Source organism: Rhineura floridana, chromosome 7 (genome assembly GCF_030035675.1).
Source record: "Rhineura floridana isolate rRhiFlo1 chromosome 7, rRhiFlo1.hap2, whole genome shotgun sequence".
Taxonomy (NCBI): Eukaryota; Metazoa; Chordata; class Lepidosauria; order Squamata; family Rhineuridae; genus Rhineura; species Rhineura floridana.
The window spans coordinates 51,612,655-51,631,515 of NC_084486.1; the positions used below are offsets into that span (position 1 = coordinate 51,612,655).

Below are 18,861 nucleotides of genomic sequence, written 5' to 3' on the forward strand. Positions count from 1 at the left end.
TGTGTGGTGTCCTTGGTTGGCAATCTGTTCTGGATATACGTTGCAGCCACGATCGCATCACCCCACAGTCCTTTGGGTAGATTAGAGTCAGCCAGCATGCATTTAGTCATTTCTAGAAGAGATCTAAATTTTCTTTCAGAAACCCCATCTAGCTCAACTGACAGTCCTCCTGTGCAAAATGCCTTGTTCCTCCAGAAAACTTTGTGTTTGGTGAGATATAAACTCACCATCGTTGTCCATCAGTAGGGCTTTCGGCCTCCTTTCAAATTTTGTGGACATCATCAAGACGTATTTCTTCAGCATCTCATGTGTTTGACTTTTGTCCTTCAATAAGTAAGTCACACAGTACCTTGAAAAATCATCCACAAAAATTAGAATATATCTATTCTTTCGAAGCGAGGGTACGTTAAATGGTCCACAGAGGTCACTGTATATGAGATCTAGCACCATGGTGCTTCTCTTTTCAGTCCTTGGTGGAAATGAGGGCCTAACACCCTTTTCCTCAATGCAATTTATGCACCTGCTTGCTTTATCATGGTACTCTTGGTTTACCTTGATACCTGTGGCAAGCTTCTGCTTTTGTAGTTGTAGGATCGCCTTTGGATCGCGATGGCCCAGTCGCCTGTGCCAAATTTCTAGGCTGGTCTCATCCTTGTCCACCATGGCTGTATTTGCTTGTTCAGCTGAAAGACTTAGTTCATAAACACCATCATTTTCATAAGCTAGTGCAAACGAAGTTTTATCTTTGGTCACTGTACACTTTCCATCCTGGAAATGTATTGCAAATCCTTTTTTATCTAATGCAGAAACACTAAGCATGTTGCAACTTAATTCAGGAACAAATAAAACATGATCTGCTACATTTTCTATGGTTTCATTAGGTAGTTTGCACTTTAGAGCAACAGTTCCAGATCCATTAATATTCATATATTGACCAATGGCAGTCTGGATTCTTCCTTTAGTATCACTATTTATTTAATCAAATAAGGCTTCATTATAAGAAGAATGATTTGTACATCCAGAATCTAAAAACCCAATTATTTGATTTTGGCTTGTAATTATTTGCCCTTGCTTATGCTTTCTTTGTTCTCTCTGTTTGAAACTTGGAAAGTTACCATTGGCTGAGGAATTCTTGGGTGAGTCACAGTCCCTAGCCAGGTGGCCACACCTCCCACATGAAAAACAGCATTGTGATTTGCTCTTGGGAGGGGTTTTTCCCTTCCCTTTATCCTTCCTGCTAGCCATGTAATTTGAGCCACTCTCATTTGAATCTCTTTGAACAACACATTCCTCTCTTAACTTTGCAAGAGCTTGTTCAAATTGAATCTCATGGTTGTGGTTTAAGAGAAAGATAAATTGTTCAAATCTCTCTCCCAACATGCCCATAAGGAAACCCAACTTCTGTTGGTCATTAAATTCAAGTCCAGTTAGCTTTAGTTTGCTGAAAATTAGTAACAAGGAAGTGATACGCCTTTCACAGTCTTTGTTTTTAGTTTTAGCTTCATCATTTCGTGAATCAATGTTGTCTGAGATCTAAATCTTTTAAAACCAAATGCTGTTTGGAGTTTATCCAGCATTTCCTTGGCAGTTTTACATTCTGTAACATGGATCAGTTGATCATCCTTAAGGGAACCAAAAATTATAGCTTTAGCAATAGCATCCTTGTCTTGCCAATCGCTTATTTCTTGGTCATCGCCTTCTAGTTTAGGGTTTTCAATACAGTAAAGAGCCTTTTCTGCACCCAGAGTAATTTTAATCCTTCTTTTCCACTGTTCAAAGTTAACAGCAGTTAGCTCTGGCAGCCTGGCAAAAACTCTATTGTTATGCTGATACATTATTTATTGCTGGTCTGAGCAGAACTTTGGTTTGCTAAAGCAACTCAGAAAAACAGCAGACAAATAGTCTCTTTAAAACTAGTGCCTGGTAACAGGGCAAAAGGGGGAAAACAAAAAACGCCAAAAATACTCAAAATAAAACCCAAAAAATCTGGTTTAATTCTCAACTTATTTCTGGGCAACATAACCTGTTTGGTAATTTTAAAAAATGAAAACCCCATCATGGTAAACAGGTACATGGGATATTTCCCAAATATCCCTTAAAGGGAACATGCAAGTTTGCTTATTCTAACACTTTATAAGCTACAAAAAATTTGGGACCACGCTAATTGTAATTTGAGCCTCTGTTAATTGAAAAAATGCTGTGTGGCAAAATCACATCTCCAAATATTCCTTTCCATTAAAAGCTCTCTGCAGATAGGGAGGTATTGCTTTCTTTTCTTAATGCAAAGGCCCAATCAAATTGGGATCCCCCTCCCTCCCACACACAGTCTTTTAAGATGTACAGTCCTGTCTCCCAACACCAGTGGGTTACAGTGTTGGACTAAGGTCCAGGTTCAAATCCCCACTCAGCCATGAAGCTCACTGAATGACCTTGGACCCGTTACAGTCTCTCAGGCTGACCTGCCTCACAGGGTTGGTGTAAGGATAAAATGGAAAGGAGGGAACTATGTGTACCACCTTGAGCTCCTTGAAGGAAAGTTGGGACATAAATGCAATAATAATTAAATAAATAAATACATTTCTGCTGCAGTGCCAGGACCCCAGCCTCAGCCAACTTGGTGAGCTTTTTTAAAAAAAACATCAAGCAGCAGCAATGTGATCAAGATGGGGATGCTAGATTGTGCACCCAGACAACAGGGTGGATAGATTGAGGAAGACGTGTTAGTGCTTTTAGGCCTTGGGTTAATAATCAGAACCGATGACTTGGTTAGTGTGCACTTAGGGAATAAAAGCTGAGCAGAAGACAGATCAGCGCACGCACACACCCAAACACACCTGCCCCTCCTGCAAGCATCTGCACGTGTGCATGCATTCCAGCACGTGGGAGCAGGGAAGCCCTCAAATGCCAGTGTCTTGGAGAGACTGGGGGGGGCAGAGTGTAGGTGAAAGAAAGGGGGATGCTGGCACAGATACGTAGCCTCAGAGATGAGGGGTGAGCAAGTTCTGGGCTTCCTCACTGTTCCTTGGCTCCATCTGGGCAGCCTCGCAAATAAGAATAATTTTTAAAAGGAGATGGCAGTGAAGCAGGAACCAAGAAAGGCAGGCAGGCTGGCTGCCAGGAAGGAAGGAGGAAAGCAGCCTTTCCTTGAAGCCTTGCTTCTTTTTGCTTCACGAAAAGCCCTCTCCTCTCGTTCTGAGCAAGGACATCAGAAGCAGCAGCAGTGCAAGGAGACGGGAGTCAGAGATAGTAATCTGCTCTTCTTCCTGGTAGCTCCACCCTCAGCCTCCTTTGGTGTCTGGCATGTCTTTTATAGGCAGATGTCTGCCTTCAGAGCACCTGGAAGAAGCTCTGTCGCTTCAGCAAAAGGCCTCCCCTCTCCTCTGGAGCAATGGGGAGGTGTCATCCGCAGCAGGAGTGGGGAGCAGATGGCATTCAGGGAGTGAAGCTTTTTAACAACAACAACAACAACAACAATAATAATTCATTTCTTTACTGTTCATGGCTCCTCCAGATCATTTCACACACACACACACGGGATCATAGCCCCCAGGTTGGGAACCACTGTACTGGAATATTACAACAGTAGAAAACCAGTGTTTAATATTTGGAAACACAGGGACACAATTCTTGTCCCCATTTAAAAATAGCTTATAAAGTGAGAAAAACAATACAAAACACAGCCATCACCTCATAATAGCTTTTGTTCACTGAGGCTTGCATTATAAATCCTTACAGCAAGTTTTCATTTACAAATACCACCTGGGTCTGTCGGCTCAAAAGACTCAACCTCTACATTATATTTAATGCTTCTTTTTAAAATGAACAGTTCTTTCCTTTTTCAGTTTTGCTTTTGGGGTTGTGATAACTTGCTTCCTGCATATTTGCTATAATATAAAAAACCTCAAAGTTCTTTTTCATGATTTCATGAATTATTGGCATGCAAGCTGCATCTGAGAAGAGAAACCTTTCAAGAAAGGTTCAGGTGTTAATGTTAACTTTTAGTTCCAAAGATGTTCTCTAGAATTCTGAATTCATTACTTTGAAATGCCAAAGGAATACATGGACTCGGCATGCTTTTGATGTAAGTTTCTAAAATAAATTTGTGTGGACTTTCTGAAAGATGATCAATAAGGACAGAAATGTGAATTCCTCACCTTTTTGATTTATAGAAAAAGAAATGGCAAGACACCTTTGGCATTAGTTCAGCATTTATATATCTTTTATTTATAAAGAAAAGAATGACATTTGGTGGCAAGGGAGTGAAGGACACCTTAATGAAAGCTGCATTATGTAGCAGCTAGTACAGGTTTATCTAATATATTTTTAAGTGACTCATTAAAAAGCACCTCAAGTTGAGCCTTTCTGCATTGAATAGAAATGCAGTGTGTCGGCAATGACCCTTTCTTCACAAACTTTTCAAAGAAAAGCAAGGACTTTGCCTTTCAGAAAGCTGTGCTCCCTTCTATGAATCTTATATAGATAGTTTACCAAATTAGAGTGAGAGAATTATGTTGTTGTGTAACTTTTTTTTTTAAAAAAAGAGAACTAGGTTAGTGAAAACTTCAAACACAGAGCCATTAAGAACTAATTACACTACCTAAGGAGGGAAGAGTTGCATTTCCAGCACAAATATGTCACACTTTTATTCTGATCCAGCAGGGCTTCCCTTATGAAATTCATGAGAAAGGAAAAGAAATTCCAATCCAACCATTTCTATTTGTTTTATATCAAACTTGGGAACGAAGTTCTCCATATCTATTTCTCCCCATAGCGTAGATGACAGAAAGGCATCATTGTCGGGGCCAATTCTGGCATTAAAATCACCCATTACGATGCGGTATGCCTTTGGATAAAGCATTCAAGATCTACTATATATTGTTCCAACTTCTCCCAAGTTGATTTTATCCTCCGTTTATAAGAAGAGGGCGAGAGATACACATTGATTAGCAGGAAGTTAATAGATCTAAATTCCATTAGGGCTGCAATAGCGATATTTCCACATGTTGGGAGTTCCCTAAGATATAATTGCCTTCCGTCTGCGATGTTAGAAGGCCGCTTTAATGGTGTCCCATATGAAAGTAGTTTTTGTATTTGTACATTGAGAGAGATTGAAACAATTGCACATATTCTTTTCACTTGTGATATGTATAAGGATGCCCGAACTAGACTTATTTTACCAATTATTAAAACTTTTCCTGGTAGATCTACCATTTGGTTTTTAAAGCATTTTCTATCTGATACAGATAAAGCCACTACTAAATCTGTTGCAAAATTTTTATATGTAGCTCAGTCCATACGTAAAAGGATATCTGATATTAGTTTGCCTGTTTTAGAAGGACTGACAAATTGCTAATACTGTATCAGATTGGGAGCCATCATCAGGAGATTTGGGCTGCGGTGTCACCAATATGCGGATGACACCCAGCTCTATCTCTCGTGTAAGTCCTCACCAGAGTTGGCTGTGGAGACCATTTCCAAGTGCCTGGAGTCAGTAAGCGAATGGATGGGAGGAAATAGGCTGAAACTAAACCCTGACAAGACCGAGGTGCTGCTTGTGGGAGATAGGAGAAGGTTAGGAGATATAGACCTGGTGCTCAATGGGGTAAAATTGCCCCTGAAGGACCAGGTCCGCAGCCTCGGGGTCATTCTTGATTCCCAGCTGTCCATGGAGGCTCAGGTTTTGGCAGTGAGCCAGGCAGCTTGGTATCAATTACATCTAATACAGAGGCTACGACCCTACCTTCCTGTTCATCTCCTCCCACGGGTGGTGCATGCCCTGGTCTCCTCTCGCTTGGACTACTGTAATTCACTCTATGTTGGATTACCCTTGAAAACGGTCCGTAAATTACAGCTGGTACAGAATGCGGTGGCACGTTTGATTAAGAATAGCCGTCACCGTGATCACATCACTCCAGTGTTAGAAGACCTACACTGGTTACCAGTTGTCTACCGGGCCCAATTCAAGGTGTTGGTATTAACCTTTAAAGCCCTATACGGTCTCGGCCCAGTTTATCTGAAGGAATGCCTCCATCATCAACAAATGAGCTGCCTGATGAGATCAGCCACTCAAGACCTTCTCTCGGTCCCACCAGTTAAAACAGCTAGGCTGGTGCGGACCAGAGACAGGACATTTTCAATCGTGGCCCCCACCCTCTGGAACTCTCTGCCTTATGATCTCTGCCATGCCCCCTCCCTGCCGAGTTTTCGCCAAGCTTTGAAAACCTGGCTATTCAGGCAGGCCTACTAGATCCCTATCTGTTATGGCTATGGGTGGTCTTAGTTTAAATTGTATTAAGGTTCTCGGTTTTATATGTGTATTTTATATATTGTATGTTATTTTAATTTGTACGCCGCCTAGAGTGGCCGCTCATGCGGCCAGATAGGCGGCTTAGAAATAAAATTTTATTATTATTATTATTATTATTATTATTAGTTGTTCTTTTTCTGTTTTTAAAACTGACTGTCTAACCAACTGTATATTGGGTCTATGACTGTAAATAAACATTACTTACTTACTATTTGTTTTATAAGTGTATATGGGCTTGAGCCGTAAATATTTCCTGAGCAGGCACACTCTGCATCAGAGTTGGAGGACCTGTGGCTCTCCAGATGTCATCGGACCACAATTCCCATCATCCCTGAGCACCAGCCATGCTAGCGGGAACTTCTGGGAGCTGGCATCCAACAATGCCCCAGATTCCTTATCCCTTCCTTAAGGTATATCTAAAGACAGTTTAAAATGGCCTGGTTCCAAAGAGCTAATTTAGGCCTGCACCTGCACACAGGCTTGGGCATGATCAGTGGGATTTTTGCCTTTTCCTCTTTGAACTGAACACATCCACTAAGCAATATCACACACTGCTTCTGAAAGTCCCTTCAGTTCCATAAGTGGTTTTCTATGTAGAACGTGTGACATTTGTTTGAAAACCCAAGGCTTTCTTCAGTGTGCAGAAATGGTTTACTCAGTTCTTCATGATCCCAGACATTAATCTGATGTATGTTTCTTTCATTGTTGTTCTTGACATTTGGAACTCCAGAAGCTAGTCAACCAAATCTGTTTCTAGGCAGGGAAGTAGACAAGAATCTGAGGCTGCAATCTTAGGCCACATTCACACTGTAGATTTATTCCACTATTACTCCACTTTAAGTAACATGGTTTCCCCCAAAGAATCCTGGGAAGTGTAGCTTGTGAAGCGTTCTGAGAGTTGTTAGGAGACTCCTATTCTCCTGACGGAGCTAAAATTCCCAGAGCGGTTTAACTGCCAGTCCATCTTAGAATCATAGATTTGGAAGGGGCCTATAAGGCCATCAAGTGCAACCCCCTGCTCATTGCAGGAATCCAAATTAAAGCATACCCAATAGGTGGCTGTCCATCTGCCTCTTGAATGCCTCCAGTGTTAGAGAATCCACCACCTCCCTAGGTAATTGGTTCCATTGTCATACCGCTCTAACAGTTAGGACGTTTTTCCTGATGTTGAGATCTGGCTTCCTGTAACTTGAACCCATTATTCCATGTCCTGCAGTCTGGGACGATCAAGAAGAAATCCCAGCCCTCCTCTGTCTGACAACCTTTCAAGTACTTGAAGAGTGCTATCATATCTCCCCTCAGTCTTCTCTTCTCAAGACTAAACATGTCCAGGTCCTTCAGTCTCTCCTCATAGGGCTTTGTTTCCAATCCCCTGATCATCCTCGTTGCCCTCCTCTGAACCCGTTCCAGTTTGTCTGTATCCTTCTTAAAGTGTGATGTCCAGAACTGGACACAGTACTCAAGATGAGACCTAAACATTGCCAAACAGAGGGGAACCAATACTTCACACCATTTGGAAACTATACTTCTGTTAATGCAGCCTAAAATAGCATTTGTCTTTTTTGCAACCACATCACACTATTGGTTCATATTCAGTTTTTAATCAACAACAATCCCAAGATCCTTCTTGCATGTAGTATTGCTGAGCCAAGCATCCCCCATCTTATAAATGTGCATTTGGTTTCTTTTTCCTGGCTGTAGAAATTTGTATTTATCCCTGTTAAATTTCATTCTGTTGTTTCCAGCCCAATGCTCCAGCCTATCAAGATCACTTTGAATTTTGTTTCTGTCTTCCGAATTACAGTATTAGCTATCCCTCCTAATGTTGTTTCATCTGAAAATTTGATAAGCATTCTCTACAACTCCTCATCTAAGTCATTAATAAATAAATTAATAAAAATGTTGAAGAGCAATGGACCCAGGACTGAGCCCTGTGGTTCTCTGCTTGTAACCTCCCTCCAGTTTGAGAAAGAATAATTGATAAGCACTCTTTGAGTATGATTCTGTAGCCAATTATGGATCCACCTGATATTTGTTCCATCCAGACCACATTTAACTAGCTTGCTAATCAGAATAAAATGGGGCACTTTGGCAAAAGTTTTGCTGAAGGTGAGATATATTAGGTCCAAAGCATTTCCACAGTCTACCTTAGAGGTTACCCAATCAAAAAATGAGATAAGATTAGTCTGATAGGATTTGTTCTTCACGTTGGCTTCTAGTAATCACTGCATTGTTTTCAAGGTGCTTACAGAATGAACGCTTTATAATCTGCTCCAGAATTTTCCCAGGGATCGATGTCAGGCTGCCTGGTCTGTAGTTCCCAAGTTCCTCCTTTTTGCCCTTTTTGAAGATAGGGACAACATTAGCACTCAGAGGTCATCCTCCACAATTTCACAAAGACAACAGACAGTAGTTCCAAGAGTTCTTCAGCCAGTTTCTTCAATACTCTAGGATGCAGTTCATCGGGCCCTGGAGATTTGAACTTGTTCAAAGTTATGAGGTATTCCTTGACCATTTGTCTATCAATCTCAAGCTCCAATCCTGCCCTTTCAACTTCATGTTTGCCAGGAGAGTCACAGACCCTCTTTTGTGAGAAGACTGAGCCCAAGTAGGAATTGAGCACTTCTGCCTTTTCTTTGTCATCTATTATCATTTTGCCATCCTCATTGAAAAGCTGTCCCACCATTTCTTTTCTCTGTCTTTTACTATGGATGTACCTGAAGAAAGCTTTTTTGTTGCTTTTGGCATCTCTCGCTAACCTCAGCTCATTCTCAGCTTTTGCCTTCCTGACACCATCCCTGCAATTCCGTGCTACCAGTCTGTACTCTTCCTTTGTGGTCTGGCCTTCCTTCCACTTCCTGTATGTGTCCTTTTCTTTTTGTTTTCAGGTCACCTCTAAGCTTTCTTTGAAGACACATTGGCTTCCTTCTGCTGTCTTCCCCCTTTTTTCCTTGACAGAATTGTTTGCCACTGTGCCTTTAGAATTTCTTCTTTTACAAACTCCCACCCGGAGAACTCTGGAAATTGTAGGTCTATCAGGGGAATAGGGGTCTCCTAACAACTCTTAGTACCTTTCACAAACTACACTTCCCATGATTCTTTGGGGGAAGCCATGAGTGTTTAAGGTGGAATAATGGTGGAATATATGGTGTGAATGTGACCCTATGGTGTGAAAGTGACCCCACTTAAGTGGAGATGAGTGCCACTCAGTGGGATTTCTGACTTGACATGCACAGGATTGCACCATAAATCTTCTTAAAATACCATTTACACAAACCTGAAGACAAGCCCTCATAATATATGTGCATAAATAAAAAGGCTGCTTATGTGAGTTCATCTGTTTATTTACTCATCATATTTTCCATGTAATGTTCCATGTAAGCAGTGCCATACTTACTACAAACTATAACACCAATCCATAAAAATGAACATGCACTTATAAGCAGTGGAAATGAATGCAAGCCATTCCATACCTGGCAAAAATACGCAGCACTTACTTGGCTATGATTAAAAAACATTTATTTTAGCCTACTCTTATAGAGGTAAAACTGGAATAAATATTATTATTTTGGAATATATATTAAATACCCTATACGGTGGGGGGAGGGGGAGTCCTGAAATCTGTTTTGGAGTTTACAGTGTATGTAATTCTATGATATTTTTATTACCAGGGGCTTTGACCCTGCACTTTGCTGCTCACTCTGATGCTCCGCTCCAGGTGGGCAAGCTTCCCACACACATACAGATGGGTCACGAAGCTTCCCACCCCCTCACGGGTCACAAAGCTTCCCCCTAATGGGTTGTCAACTTTCCTGAGTTGGAGGCCTCGTGGTAGTGATGCTGAGGCCTTCCAGAGCTGCCCCAACCTGCCACTCTGTGGCTCCCGCAGGCCATCACCTGCTGCTGACCCATTCTCCACCACCCAGGTTGCCACGATGCAGTACGCAGCGCCACAGATCGTAGAGCCACTTCAGAAGGCATATTGAAGCTTTCAAACCCAGGAGGATCAAGTGACCTGAGGAACCAATAGGGTGCCATCTGGCCTTAGAAAATTGCTGTCACTGGCCTGACTCCTCAGTCTGAGGAACATGTTTGATAAGGAAATACAACTCTACTATATGTGGATGATATGTACTGAGGCCATATACAAGAAAAACAAAGATCATTCAAATATTTTTGAAAGAAGAAAATCATACCTGAAATCGCCTTTATTGTTAACTATTCTTTCAGCAGGACAATAAGCTGCAGCTGTTTCCAGCACAACAATTTCCACCTGCTTAGAGATGTTTCCATAGGAGTTGCTGACCATGCATTCCCACTTTCCTGTTGCATCAATATCAATGCTGGATAAAATAAGCTCACTACGAGAGAATTAAAAGGAAACAAATTATCAGCCTGACTTTAAGGTATGTAACTATGAAAACTATCCTTTGGACAGAGCATTTTAGACCAAAGTGAGGCATTTTTATTTTTATGTTTATTTTTACTTACCTAATTTGCTGCCTGCCCTACACACTCAAAACTTTAGGTCAGATAACAGTATTGTTAATTTAATAATAATAATAATAATAATAATAAACTTTATTTCTACCCCGCCCTTTTTCCAATAGGACTCAGAGCGGCTTACAACTAAAAACAACACCATTAAAACATACAGAGTATATTATTAAAAAAGAATTAAAACTATGAGAAAAATTAAAACCATAAAATATAGGTTAAAAACAGCGGACAATTTAAAATAATAAAATCATATAATGTAATCACCAAACCTATGACACTTAATCCTGGTCGTTCTCTATCCCAAATGCCCGTTGAAATAAAACAGTCTTTACTTGTCGCCGGAAAGACGGCAAGGAGGGAGCTGATCGCACCTCACTTGGAAGGGAGTTCCACAGCCTAGGGGTGGCCACCGAAAAGGCCCTATCTCGTGTCCGCGTCATATGTGCTTGCGAAGGTGTGGGGAACACAAGAAGGGCCTCACCTGAAGATCTCAAATCCCAGACAGGTTCATGTAGGGAGATACGATCTGTCAAATAGTCTGGACCTGAGCCGTATAGGGCTTTGTAGGTCAAAACCAGCACTTTGAATTGTGACCGGAAACAAATTGGCAGCCAGTGGAGCTGTTGTAACAGGGGAGTTGTATGGTCCCTGTAACCAGCCCCGGTTAGCACTCTGGCTGCACCTCTTTGTACCAATTTAAGTTTCCGAACACTCTTCAAAGGCAGCCCCATGTAGAGCGCGTTACAGTAGTCTAAGCGGGATGTAACCAAGGCATGCATCACCCTAGTCAGATCAGGCAGCTCCAGGAACGGGTGCAGCTGGCACACCAGTTTTAATTGGGCAAATGCGCTCCTGGATACAGCAGCAATCTGGGCCTCCAAATTCAAAGCTGAGTCCAGGAGTACACCCAAACTGCGAACCTGAGACTTCAGGGGGAGTGCGACCCCATCCAGCACCGGTTGAATCACTATTCACTGATCTGCCCTCCGACTGACCAGGAGTACCTCTGTTTTGTCAGGATTTAATCTCAACTTGTTTGCCCTCATCCAGTCCATCACTGATGCCAGACACTGGTTTAGGACCTGTACGGCTTCCTTGGCTTCAGGTGGAAAAGAGAAATAGAGTTGAGTGTCATCAGCATACTGATGGCACCGAACCCCAAAACCCCAGACAACCTCTCCCAGCGGTTTCATGTAGATGTTGAATAACATGGGGGACAAAACAGAACCCTGAGGGACCCCATAGGTCAATGGCCAAGGGGTCGAGCAGGAGTCCCCCAGTACCACCTTCTGGGTTCAGTCCTCCAGGAAGGATTGGAACCACTGTAACACAGTGCCCCCAAGTCCCATCTCAGCAAGGCAGCCCAGAAGGATACCATGATCGATGGTATCGAAAGCCGCTGAGAGGTCCAGTAGAACCAGCAGAGACACACTCCCCCTGTCCAGTTCTCTGCGTAGGTCATCCACCAAGGTGACCAAAGACGTCTCTGTCCCATAGCCAGGCCTGAAACCAGATTGAAATGGATCCAGATAATCCGTATCATCCAGGAATCTCTGGAGTTGGGCGACCACCACACACTCTATTATCTTGCTTAAAAATGGAATATTGGAGACTGGCCGGTAGTTACCTAGTAAAGAGGGATCCAGGGAGGGCTTTTTCAGCAGTGGTCTTATAACTGCCTCCTTTAAGCATGATGGAATTCTGCCTTGTTGTAGGGAGGCATTAACTACTTCCCTGACCCAATCGACCAGTCCCCCTCTGGTACTTCTAATGAGCCAGGAAGGGCAAAGGTCCAGTACACACGTGGTGGCATGCGCCGCTCCAAGGATCTTTAAGCATATTTAAGCATATTTATGAAGGCATGTGTCTGATGCTGGAGGATTCTGGGATGCAAAGGGCAGCTCTAAGATGCTTTCCTATTTCCACTGAATTTCATAATCTTCTGGTCCAGTTCTGTTGTGAACAGAAACACAAATCTGCCACCCAGTTTCTTAGAAAAAAATTAGTAGTATCCCAATAAAAAATTGTGTTTTCAAGATCACCTTTCTCTGAATTTAAGTTTGACCATTGACAAAGACACAGGCCGCAATCCAAGACAGAGTTAAGTGCACCTACCACCTTTAAAATCAATGGTCAATTCATGTATGATGGTTTAAAGATATAAAATATTCACTGTTTGGTTTATAATTCACTTTTATTGCTATTGATATAACTTACCCTGTCACTGTAAGGTGAAAGGTAGATTAGAAATAACAACAAATAAATATATAAATTTTACCTAACTCTGTGTCAGGCTGTGGTCATCAGCTAAACAAATCCAAGTAGTTATTAGTATTTTCATGATTCTGAAAAGCAGCATAGGATTCACTTCAAGATAGGCTTTACAGAAGTTCCTTTTAGAAAGCCAGCTTTAATACATAACGCTGGTTAAATTCACTTCTCTAAGAATGTGCATCTTTAACTTTTATTTATCCCAAATCTGGAATGCTCTAAATAACTTCCTTCCTTGCCATCCAGATCTTTTTGCAAATCAGGAATTCAAAATGAGATTTTCATTAATAAATGAGAAATTCAACAACCAGTATTCCATACCATGTTTTCTTTTGGACACAATGGTCTTGGGCAACTCTGCACACTAGCCACTAATGGAACATTGCTTTGATCCTCCAGAGAAAGCATTCCAGAAAATTGTGGTAAATAGCCCTTGGTTGAAATGATACTTCACTGTGAGTGTATCTCATGAGAATTCAGTGTTATCCTTCTGTTGCAACTTTAAATATCGCTCAGAGTTTATTCTATTTACTTGTGGCTCTGAGCATACAAGAGTGGAAAATCCCAAGCACACTTTTAGAATGGCTCTCACTTATAGCTCTCTTTCTAATGATGCACTACAGTATTTAACCCTTGCACAAAGGATCACTAGTATAGAAATGACTGGGGCTAACTTACTAGAACCTCAGGTATCCAAGAAATTATACCTTTTATGGCAGCATTAAATGCATCTAAAAGGTATTTGTTTAATTAAATTAAAAATCTGTTAGAAGATACTATGTCTCTGATAGCAATACACAGCATTTTCATATTGTAGTCTTGTCAGGCAGATGCTTTCAACTGGCATAAAATTAGACACAAATGTAGGGTTGCCATATTGCCCAGTTAGCCGGGTTTTACCCGGATTCTTTGCATGCCACCCGGCACCCGTTTAGCCCCTCAGGTGGCCCGGATTCTCAGCTTTAATTTTTTAAAAAATTAAGTTTCTAGGTGGTCCAGTTCTTGAGATATACATAAAAACGTCAGCCGCCCCCCTGACTGTTAAATCTTTCTTTAAACAGTACTGTATAGTACTTCATAGCTTTAACCCCGCCCATTCAGGATTGCAGCCAATCAGTGAAGCCAGGGTTGCATTTGGTTGACCTGAGGCAGTGTCTAGAAAACCTCATTGCAATGCCAGAAAATGGTGGTTTCCCCCCGTTTATCTGACAATCTCATAAATTGGGTAAATATATACATTTCAGGTTTTTTTCCTCTTGTGTGCAGGAGTCAGATCCTGGGCAGTGTTTTGAAAACCTTCCCAATACTTGCTTTTGTAAAAGCAATGCTAATCCCATATGCCCAGAGTAAATCCCATTGAATTCAATAGGACTTACTTTTGAGTAGACATGGTTATGAATGTGCTCAAAATCAATGGGACTTTGGAGTGAATGTAAAAAAGAATTGTGTTTGTGTTCTAACTCTTTCTGTCCCCCCCTCCAGTCCTATTTTAAAGCAAGTAGGCAGGGCTTACTTAGATATTACAGTTTTTATTCTGTAGGAAACTAATACTGATTTTTAAAAAACTAATACTGATTTTTCTGCAATGACCAACTGGTTTGACAATAAACTATTATATGGGCTGTATGTATTTATACATCTGCAGTGTGTGTGTGTGTGTGTGTGTATGGAGTGTTTCCAACAACCCTGTGAGGTAGGGTTGGAAACCAAGGCAGCTCACAACAAGAAATAAAGCCATTTAAAATCCAATAACCATAAAAACAAGTATAAACAGTTGCAAAACAGTGTAAAGTGGCATGATTCGGAATTTTGGGTTGTGTGAATGAAGTTGCTTATCACTTGAGGTTGCATTTCTGTCCCTGTTTGAGTAAGCCCCACTGAATACACTGGGACTTGCTTCTGAATAAATAAACTTAGGATTGCACTATAAATATCTTTACAGTTTGTGTAAATAATAAATATATTTGATAGTCATGCTTATATAAATATTTCTTCATTTATCATATTTTTGGTTTTTGGTTAGGAATCCTGACTGGTTGTGAGATGCTTAGTTTTCTGCCTTACTCATAGGAATCTTGTTGTGGTTATGGTGCTGCATTTAAGAAATCATGGTACGAAATGGCCTGAATCAGTATAAGGCAGATTCCTTGGTTCCTAAAAGTGGAAAGAGACTCAAGGGCCACAGTGACTCCAACATTTATTTATGTATTTTTATTTACAACATTTATATACCGCTTTATTGTAAAAAAATCTCAAAGTGGTTTACAGAAAGAATTAATACAATAAAATTATTGGCAAAAGCATTAAGGACAGATACTTAAAAACATTCAAAATAATAAAACCAACAATGAGTTAAAAACAGATTTAAAAACAAAATAGCTTCCACATGCCTGGAGAGGCTTGCCTCAAGAAAACTGATTTTAGCAGGTGCTGAAAAGAGACGTCTGCCTAATGTCAATAGGCAAGGAGTTCCAAAGCGTAAGTGCTGCCACTTTACAGGACTGATTTCTTACAAGAGCAGAACAAGTACTATGTGGCACCCATAACATGGAAAGCACAGCTTGAACTTGGCCTGGTAGCAAATCAGCAACCACTGCAGATTTCAGAGCAGAGGTATTATGTGCTGATAGGATCTCACTCATGTCAGCAATTGTGCTGCAGCATTCTGCATTAACTGCAGTCCCCAGGTCAGGTTGTGCTGCATGGTGATTTCTGTGACCCTGGCTGACTGGCTGCTAGGATTTTTTTAGTTTGGGTTTTTGGTTATGAATCCTGACTGGTTGTGGGATGCTGAGTTTTCTGCCTTACTCACAGGAATCTTGTTGTGGTTGGTGTGGTATTACATTTAGGAAAGTGTTACTGCCTTTTGTGTTGTTTTTTTCCTATTTGCATTTCACTTTTCTTTAACCTCAGTCCGTTACAGCCATAGAAGCAACAGCAGCATATGTAAGGTAATTAACCCCCATTAATTATAAGAGCAAGAATTTATAATTATTATTTTAATTAAAACAAGAGGCTTATGAGTACTTTGAAGAGGACCAGGTATTTATTTTCTTTCTGAGCCCAGGACTGGGTCTTTCATGATGCCCGGTGGGGGGAGGGAGCAGGAGAGTAGTCGATAAGACAGACATCCTGGCATTGGTAATCTAATTTCTTTTTTCTTTTGGGGGGGTTGTTTTAAGGTTGGGTGCCTGCCTGAGTGGTGGAAGCCTACATTGGGGCACGTGTCAATCACAGGGGAGTGATGGGGGAAGGGTGGGAGGCCAATGTATACCGAGGCTGGGCGGCAGATGCTGGTGGAAAGCTAGGGGCAGGTCACATCAGGTAAGAGGAACTAGGGAGAGATGCATAGTATTTGTCCCCTGTTCCGGGCCTGTCCAGAGCCAACAGACAGCTGGGAGATGCTTGACTTCATACTCTGGCCTTCGACTGCTGCTGTGCAATGCCAGGTCTGTTGCCCAAAAAACATCCCTCATCCATGATATGATATTGGATGAGGGCGCGGACCTGGCATGTATTACGGAAACCTGGCTGGATGAGGCTGCTGCTCCTATCCTTGCGGCCATGTGTCCAGCTGGGTTCTCGTATGCACAGGAGCCGAGGGTCGGTAGTCGGGGAGGGGGAGTGGTTGTTATTTACCGAAGGTCCCTGGTTCTCACCAGACCTCCTCTCTGTGAGACCAAGGTGGCAGACTGCATGTACTGGAGGTTGTGCCCAAAGGGCAGTCTAAGGATTCTGCTCATGTACCACCCACCACACTGCACGACGGACTCCCTGGCCGAGGTGCTGGAGGTGGTCTCGGCTGTGCGTGTACAGTCCCCAAACCTGCTGGTATTGAGAGACTTCAATGTACACTCAGAGGCCATCCTTACTGGGGCGCCTTGGGACTTCATGGAAACCATGGCTTCCTGGGAGCTGCACCTTATTACAATGGGGCCCACCCATGTAGCCGGTCATGCACTCGACCTTGTGTTTGTCTCAGGAGAGGAGGGGAGTGATCTGAAAATTGGGGGTACATCCATCACCCCCTTGTCATGGTCAGACCACTACTTGGTGAGGATGGACTTTTTGGTGCCACAAACCCTCCGTGGGGGTGGAGGACCTATTAAGATGGTCCGCCCCAGGCGTCTGATGGATCCTGATGGATTCCTGAATGCGTTTGGGGACTCTCTGGAGCATGCACACAGCCACTCAGCTGAGACCCTGGTGGAGGGATGGAATGCCGCAATCGCTGGGGCATTAGACTGGGTGGCTCCGAAACACCCTCTCCCCCTGAATAGAGCTCAGACGGCACAGTGGTTCACCCCACGGCTGCGAATTCTGAGGCGGGAGGTGAGACGGCTAGAGCACCGGTGGCGGAAATCTCGCTCTGACGACGATCGGACACATGTTAGAGTGGCTGCAGCAGCCTATCATGTGGCAATAAGGGCAGCAAAAAAAGATTTTTATGCTGCCTCTATTGCATCTGCAGAGTGCTGTCCCAGGAGACTGTTCCAAGTGGTCTGGAGCCTGGTCGGTCCAGTTGCTCCGGAACCAATGGAACATGCTAAGGCCTCCTGTGACGAGTTTGCTAAACACTTTGAGGAGAAAATCGATCGTATTAAGAGTGCAATTCCGTGCGCTGTGGACACAGTGAGCGAGCCAGAGGTGACCAGTGGTGCTCTGGTGGTGTGGGATCGGTTCCAGCTTCTTCCATCTGATGAAGTGGACAAGGTGCTCTCAACCTTAAAGCCAACCACTTGCTTACTCGATCCTTGCCCATCGTGGCTCATTATGAGCTGCAAAGATAGACTGGGTGAGGGAATCAAGATGGTAGTAAATACATCTCTCGAAGAGGGAGTAATGCCATCAGCGCTCAAGGAGGCAATAATTAAACCAATCTTAAAGAAGCCCTCCTTGGATCCCCAAGATCTGAACAACTACCGCCCAGTCTCAAATTTGCCATTCTTAGGCAAGGCGGTTGAGCGGGTGGTGGCAAAGCAGTTGCAAGCGCACTTGGAGGAAGCGGATTATCTGGATCCATTTCAATCGGGCTTCAGGCCTGGACATGGGACTGAAACAGCCTTGGTCACCTTGGTAGATGATATGAGGAGGGCGTGGGATAGGGGCGAATGCACCTTCCTTGTCCTCCTTGATCTCTCAGCGGCTTTCGATACCGTTGACCGCGTTATCCTCCTGGACCGCCTGAAGAGGTTAGGCATGGGGGGCACTGTATTGCAGTGGTTCCATTCCTTCCTCTCTGGTAGGTACCAAAGAGTGGCATTGGAGGATGAGGTCTCGGATCCTTGGCCTCTCACTTGTGGGGTGCCACAGGGTTCCATCTCTCCCTGATGCTGTTCAACATCTATATAAAGCCGCTGGGGGCAATCATCAGGAGATTTGGGCTGCAATGTCATCAGTATGCAGATGACACGCAGCTCTATCTCTCATTTAAATCTTCACCGAGGTTGGCTGTAGAAACCCTGTCCAAGTGCCTGGAGTCGGTGAGTGGCTGGATGGGAAGGAATAAGCTGAAGCTGAACCCTGACAAAACCGAGGTACTGTTTGTGGGAGACAAGGGAAGGCTGGGGGATGTGGACCTGGTGGTCAATGGGGTACGATTACCCCTGAAAGACCAGGTCCGCAGCCTGGGGGTCATTCTTGACTCCCAGCTGTCCATGGAGGCTCAAGTCTTGGCTGTGAGCCGGGCGGCGCTGTATCAACTCCATCTGATACGGAGGCTGCACCCCTACCTTCCCAACCATCTGCTCCCACCGGTAGTACGTGCCCTGGTCACCTCTCGC

The 18,861-nt window shown here is 43.0% G+C and overlaps 1 protein-coding gene across 18 annotated transcripts in view; it reads right to left on the reverse strand.

Moving 5' to 3' along the window:
* Positions 1-18,861, reverse strand: part of ADGRA1 (adhesion G protein-coupled receptor A1) — a 588,775-nt gene that overhangs the window by 316,972 nt on the left and 252,942 nt on the right. For 16 of the 18 annotated variants that reach the window (XM_061635602.1, XM_061635607.1, XM_061635603.1 and 13 more), the window contains one exon: positions 10,504-10,668. In XM_061635602.1, coding sequence (XP_061491586.1) covers positions 10,504-10,668 — 165 coding nt within the window. Of the gene's footprint in view, positions 1-10,503; positions 10,669-18,861 lie in introns of those variants that run through there. The other 2 variants (XM_061635610.1, XM_061635611.1) reach the window with 2 other exon arrangements.